The 6466-nt window shown below is 34.8% G+C and overlaps 1 protein-coding gene across 1 annotated transcript; it reads left to right on the top strand.

The window, feature by feature from the left end:
- The first annotated feature begins 312 nt into the window (after positions 1–312).
- Positions 313–5489, top strand: LOC123688699 (poly(ADP-ribose) glycohydrolase-like). Its single transcript, XM_045627329.1, has 9 exons — positions 313–620; positions 731–886; positions 941–1179; positions 1239–1333; positions 1385–1550; positions 2005–2135; positions 2191–2378; positions 2489–2717; positions 4626–5489. The coding sequence occupies exons 1-9, from the start codon at positions 393–395 to the stop codon at positions 5336–5338; spliced, it is 2145 nt and encodes a 714-aa protein (XP_045483285.1). The 5' UTR covers positions 313–392; the 3' UTR covers positions 5339–5489.
- The last annotated feature ends 977 nt before the right edge of the window (positions 5490–6466 follow it).

Raw genomic sequence — 6466 nt, 5'->3', positions numbered from 1 at the left:
ATATACCATGAAAGCAATTCAAGTTTTTCGAAATAAATGAAAAAGCTTGCAAGAAAAAATACAAAAATGATCGGCGATATGCAAAAGCGCATCCACCATAAAGTGTAAAAAATAGTAAAGCCGCTCTTAAAGAGTTTTATGGAGTCGATATTTTATTATTTTTTTTTCTTTGCATAAAAATACCAACTTCAGTAAATAATCTCACTCATGTGAACCAATGTTTGTATTATTATCGTTGTTTATGCGACAATAGTCGATTACAGGATTAATTCACAATCTGGCAACTCTGCACCCATTTTAACGTCAATTTTCATATTATTGAAATAGGCTTCAAGGTCGTCGTATTAATCTGCGGTTTTTCATGAATATTGTTTTTGAAAAATATTGTCAACATGTCTAAAAGTTTCTCAGGATGTAATATTGAAGATTTTTTTAAGGGACAAGATCAATGGAGTTTTTATATACCACCTATAACTCCTTCCAAACATCACAGCGTTCTATATGAGTTTCCCATACCTGAAAATTCTAAACCACAACCTCATAAACAGGTAAATCCAAAACATTGGGATGAAGATCATGTTAGAATGCCTTATTCACCCGAAAATTTATATCCTGTGGAAGTAAGTACAAATGTGAATATTTTTTGATATAATATGACAATTACGTACAACTCTTACTGGATTTTGTTTTCTCGAATCTGATTATATTTAATCTTTCATCATTATTTTAGGAAATTGGAACAAAAGGAATTCTTGTATCAAGGTGGGAACTGATATGTGAAGCATTAGGAAAACCTTTAAAATCATTTTCAGACCTTGAAAAGGCAATAAGTAGTTATAATCGATCCATTCCAAAACTGACAGCATTAGAAAATTTCTTTGAACATGTAAATATTCCCAAGATTTCCTAAAATTTTCATTATTGAAAATATATTTCAAAGGTGCTTTCAGAAGAAGAATCAGAAGAATTTTTCGAAAATATCCTGCCCAAAATCATAAAATTAGCATTGAGTTTACCAGAAATTCTCCCAGCAGGTATACCATTACTCAAAAAACATCACAATAGATCTATCAGTATAAGCCAACTTCAAGTATCTTCACTTCTGGCCAACGCTTTTCTCTGTACCTTTCCTTGGAAGAAAGAAGTTTCACACACATATCCTGGTGTGAATTTTATCAGGTAATTTAGGGATAACGTGATTACATTGAAATGAAAATATACTTTCTATATATTTTCAGATTGTACACTTCAAACCAAACATATAGATCTATTGATTCCATTTTTGAAAAGATTAAATGTATCTTACATTATTTCCAAAGAGTTACAAAAACAGGTAAATACCCCTTTTCTATAGTCGATGGGGTCTAATCATTCTTATTTTCAGAACCGAAAGGTGTTATAACAATTGAGAGGAAATTTTCCCATAGATCTGAAGTACCTAGGTGGGACAATTTGCAAAATAACCTGGGAAATACAAAGGTTCATATCACCAATAAGGGTACCATTGAAGATGATGGTCTTGGATTTTTGCAGGTCGACTTCGCAAACAAGTAAGTAATTTTTAATATATACCCCTCAATAAACATAACCTAACCTAACCTCACAACCCTCTCAGTAGTTCATTTGAAATACCGAGATGGTTTTGAGGTTATGTTAGGTTAGGTCCTATTTCATAGTATAGTTCAAATGAACTATGAAACTGGAAGAAGTTGAATAATCAAAAAGAGGACACAAAAATTTGTATCTTGATGCTCTTAACTTATAATATCACACTAATAAAATCATGATTACTCTTGGCCTACCGAGATGGTTTTGAGGTTATGTTAGGTTAGGTCCTATTTCATAGTATAGTTCAAATGAACAATGAAACTGGAAGAAGTTGAATACTCAAAAAGAAGACACAATAATTTGTCTCTTGATGCTCTTAACTTATAATATCACACCAATAAAATCATCTTTACTTGAATGATAACGGTTTGAAATCTAATTGTCTCTAACCTTCAGGAATGTTGGAGGTGGCGTGCTGGGCCACGGCTGTGTTCAAGAAGAAATAAGGTTTGTCATTTGTCCAGAATTGTTGGTTAGTCGGTTATTTGTTGAACAGTTGGATGACACAGAAGCTGTTGTCGTTAGAGGTTAATGTTCGCTTTTTTCTTGTGATTGCTTAACATTGAACAATATTCTTTCTAGGTGTGGAAAGATTCAGCAAATATACAGGCTATAGTGACACTTTTAAATGGGACGGAAACTATGTAGATGTTACCCCTTTCGATAAATATGGCAGAAGACAAACTTCGATCTCCATTATCGATGCCACTCCATTTTTTAGAGCAGAACGACAATATCAGTCAAGTGCTATATTGAGGGAATTAAATAAGGTAAATCTGGAACAATGGAAGCATTGCAACGTTTAACGATGAAAGCATAACGATGAAAATAAGTCATATTATTTAATAGAGTATTGGAGGACTGTTATTATTATTTTCAGGCATATGTCGGATTCTCTTGTCATCACAAAGAAAATTTAGCGCCTGTTGCAACTGGTAACTGGGGTTGTGGTGCGTTCAACGGAGATGTGAAACTGAAGACATTGATTCAGTTGATGGCTTGTAATGCTGCACATCGTGATCTCGTTTATTATACTTTTGGGGATAGAGATTTGCAAGAAAATCTTTACAGCATGTACCTTTTCATTGCCAGTAACAGAATCAAAACATGTGAGTATATTTTGATAGCTTCAATTAGGGATGGATAATATTTTTCTTCTGTGGCAAATCCGTTCATTCAGAGATTTATCTACACTATGCAAAAAAATTAATGCACATTCTGAAAATCTCAATTTTAATGAAAGTTAACTCTATGTTGACTTTATAACTTATTTTTTATGTTCTCTCAGTAAGGTTTTGAACGAAACAGGACACATTAAATGGAAGAAATATTCAGGATTTCACCGAATCTTATGTGGAAGAAGAGAAATAAACAATTTTCAAAGTACTGGAATGCTGATAAGTGATTTAATACTTGGTATTTCCACCCCTTGCGTTAATTACAGCTCGGCAACGATGGTTCATACTCAAAAAGAGTGATCTTAAAATGTTCTGATCTAATCCTTCCCAGATTTCTCTGAGTTGGATTCCTAAGTCATTAAGAGTAGTTGGATGATTTTCTGAACTTCTCAGTTTTCTATTGAGGTTGTCCCAAATCTGCTCAATCGGATTGAGATCTGGACTTCTTGCTGGCCATTCCATTCGAGAGACTTCAACTTCTTCAAGGTACTCCTGAACGATGCGCGCACGATGGGGTCTGGCATTATCGTCCATAAAAATGAAATTTTCACCAATGTATGGGGCAAATGGCACTACATGCTCTTCAAGAATGTTCCTTATATACCTATCAGCATTCCTAGCTCCATTATCAACGACCACTAGGTCTGTGCGAGCAGTCAAAGATATTCCACCCCATACCATAATCGATCCTCCCCCGAAACCAGTAGTATTCAGGAAATTGCACTGAGCATATCTTTCATGTGGACGTCTGTATACAAGGGAACGTCGATCACAATGGTAGAGGCAGAATCTAGACTCATCTGTGAAGAGAACTCTTTCCCAATCAGCCTCTTTCCAATGGATCTCTCTCGCAAAATCCAAACGCGCCCTTCGATGGGCTGGGGTAAAAGCTGGGCCTCTTGCCGCGACACGAGGCCTTAAACCATAATCTCTGAGGCGATTTCTTATTGTCTTTAAGTGCTAATTTGCACCCCATGAGTTTGCTCAAGCTGATTTTGAAGGAAGCGAGTGGTTGCAAACCGTTGTCTCAACAAAGAAACTCTCAAGTATCGTTCTTGAATGGCAGTTGTTACCCGTGGTCTACCCTGTCCTGGTCTTCGGACATTCATACCCGTCTCCCTGAATCGCTGCAACATTCTGGACACACTTGCATGGGAAACTCCATACCTTTCTGCAATTCTTGTGTATGTCCACCCTTCTTCTCGCAAAACTACCGCTTGGGCGCATTCCTCCTCTTGGGTCAAATTGTGTGTTTCGTGTTGCATAGCGATCGAGTGTAGAAAATCAAACGAACGAAAAACTACTGATCACTAAAATTGATCGAGAACAACTGATTTCAGAATGGAGCCAATACATTCAAAATCTGATAATCTCATCTTTTTTTATTCCTGCTGGGAAAAAACATCTGTATTGAAGAAAACCGTTGAAAGTGGATAACATATGCATGCATAATTCTGATAAAAATAATTATCATTGAGAACACCTTCAGTTATAGAATAAATTTGAGATTTCCATAATGTGCGTTAATTTTTTTGCGCAGTGTATTATGTATCTGTCAACTTTGTGATACAGAAACAGTTCTGCCAACCAAAATTATTCAATGCAAAAACTAGTAAATGATAAAAATGGAAATATTGCATTAATTTCAATAAAAATAATAATATATAATACTCGTAGAGAAAGCTCATTCTAACACTAGTTACTTAGTTGCTCATTTTAAAATTTTGAAATTGTGGAATAATTCTGCACTTGTATGATAAATAATTAATAAGATGGAATCAACAACAAAATACGTTGATTTTGTTGGGTCGAAATTGTTCAAGTTTCGATTTTTTACAGGTGAATTGTGGAGAATACTATGCCGATTTGCTGTGGCAGAACTACCCGAGAATCAGTTATACTCTTTTATTCAGCAGTGTTGGTTCGATATAAGAGATAAACCAGAAATTATTTTTCCCAACAGGTCTAAAAGAGATGTTCAGAATTGTGGACAAAACGGAACGTCTCCTTTCAACAGTCCCATGCAAAAACCAAAACAGGACAATCAAAATACACCAACAACCTCCAGAACCCCAAATAACATAGAATCGATTTCTGAACAAAAAAAAGAATATCAACCGTCGTTAGGAGACAAAGAGAAAACTCCTCTGAAAAATTATTCACCTCTCCCAATCACTGTGAAATCGAGCCCAAGTGTTGATGCCTCAGCTTCTCCACAACTTACTTTCTCTAGGATTCCAACAAACAAATATAAAGAAAAAACTAAGCTTACCAAAGAATATTTCGAAAAAGATCAGAATGACCTATTGAAGATTTTTAGTACCATTAATGGACCACCTATAGGCGCTAAACCCAATGAAGAGTGTGATACTCTTCTAACAGCATCAGATAAATGGATAAAGAGTGATAAAACAGTAAAAGAAGATAGTGTTGTGATAGATATCGAAGAAAATCAAATGGAAGTTGATGTACAACCAGAAGAAACCAAAGAGGTGGTGGTGAAACCGAAAAGTAAAATCACTGATTTTTTCCCAAAAATAAGCAAAAGCTAGCTTTAAATGCGATCAAAGGAAATATGTGATTGTAAAGTTATTTATTTTTTATAGAGGCACTTTAATTGTTGAAAAGTGTATGATATTGTACGTATTTTTGTCCAAGAGACGAAAGCTGTGAGAAGAGGTTTTAAATAAAGTGTTTTCTGAATTTAGATTTTTATTTGGGATATTTTTCCGAAGTCTTTAATATTGACGAGGTATTGTGACAAGGATGAAAGTTTAAAGGCATAACATTGGTTTTCTGAACTGATTGCATGTGTTTTTGTTTGGTGATTACTGATTTTTAAACCATTTACTGAGTGTTTGTTGGTGTTCTGGTGTTTATTTTAATAATTTCAAATAACGCGGAAAAAATGTTTCTAGCCTAATACAGAACTAGTAACAATCAAATTATGTCAGTTTTTCTTAAAAAAATCAAAAATTTGAATCAGTGAGCAATTTGGCTATACCTAGGCCATCTACCCTCATTTTATTGAACTAATTATTCCCGCGGCCAAACACGTATAGATTCCTGTGATACTTTCCCCCTCACCAATAACGGGTTCGAGCTACTCTTCCTAGATGACACCAGTGAGTTCTAGAAGAAAATGCAATTTGAAAAATTCCACTAAGAGAGTTTATGACCGATGAGAGATGAAATGTTTGAATTGAATAGGAAAATTTTTCGAATAGCGAGAGAGAGAAACTAAATTTATTGATCATGTTAATCAAATGGCTATCGACCGCAGTCTTCCAGCCAATTTTTCGAATATTTTTTCGCAAAAATAAATTTTTTATTCAGATCGACTTCAAAATTTGATATTATGAAGAATTTTGTATGCTGAATTCCTATTCGCAATCAGTTCCTCCCTAGAATACCCCAAAATTGAGTTATTTCGAGTTTTATAAGAGAATTTAGATTGGGTTTGGTCTGCCCTCTGGTGACATAAATCTGAAACTTTAGAATGGGAAAAATGATACCCCCCAACAGTTGTATGAAAACTGTGCTTTTATGGTGTAGAAAATTTTTTCTGGTAAGAATGGATGCCTAATTCGGATTCTACGACCCCGAAACCCTCTAAAACTATCATAAAATGTTTGAATTCGATCGGTCGATTTTTTCGGAAAAACCAAGACTATAATAAC

This window comes from Harmonia axyridis, chromosome 1 (genome assembly GCF_914767665.1).
Source record: "Harmonia axyridis chromosome 1, icHarAxyr1.1, whole genome shotgun sequence".
In the NCBI taxonomy this organism is placed as follows: domain Eukaryota; kingdom Metazoa; phylum Arthropoda; class Insecta; order Coleoptera; family Coccinellidae; genus Harmonia; species Harmonia axyridis.
The sequence above is the reverse complement of the archived record's forward strand: the minus strand, read 5'-3'. Positions and strand labels throughout refer to the sequence as shown.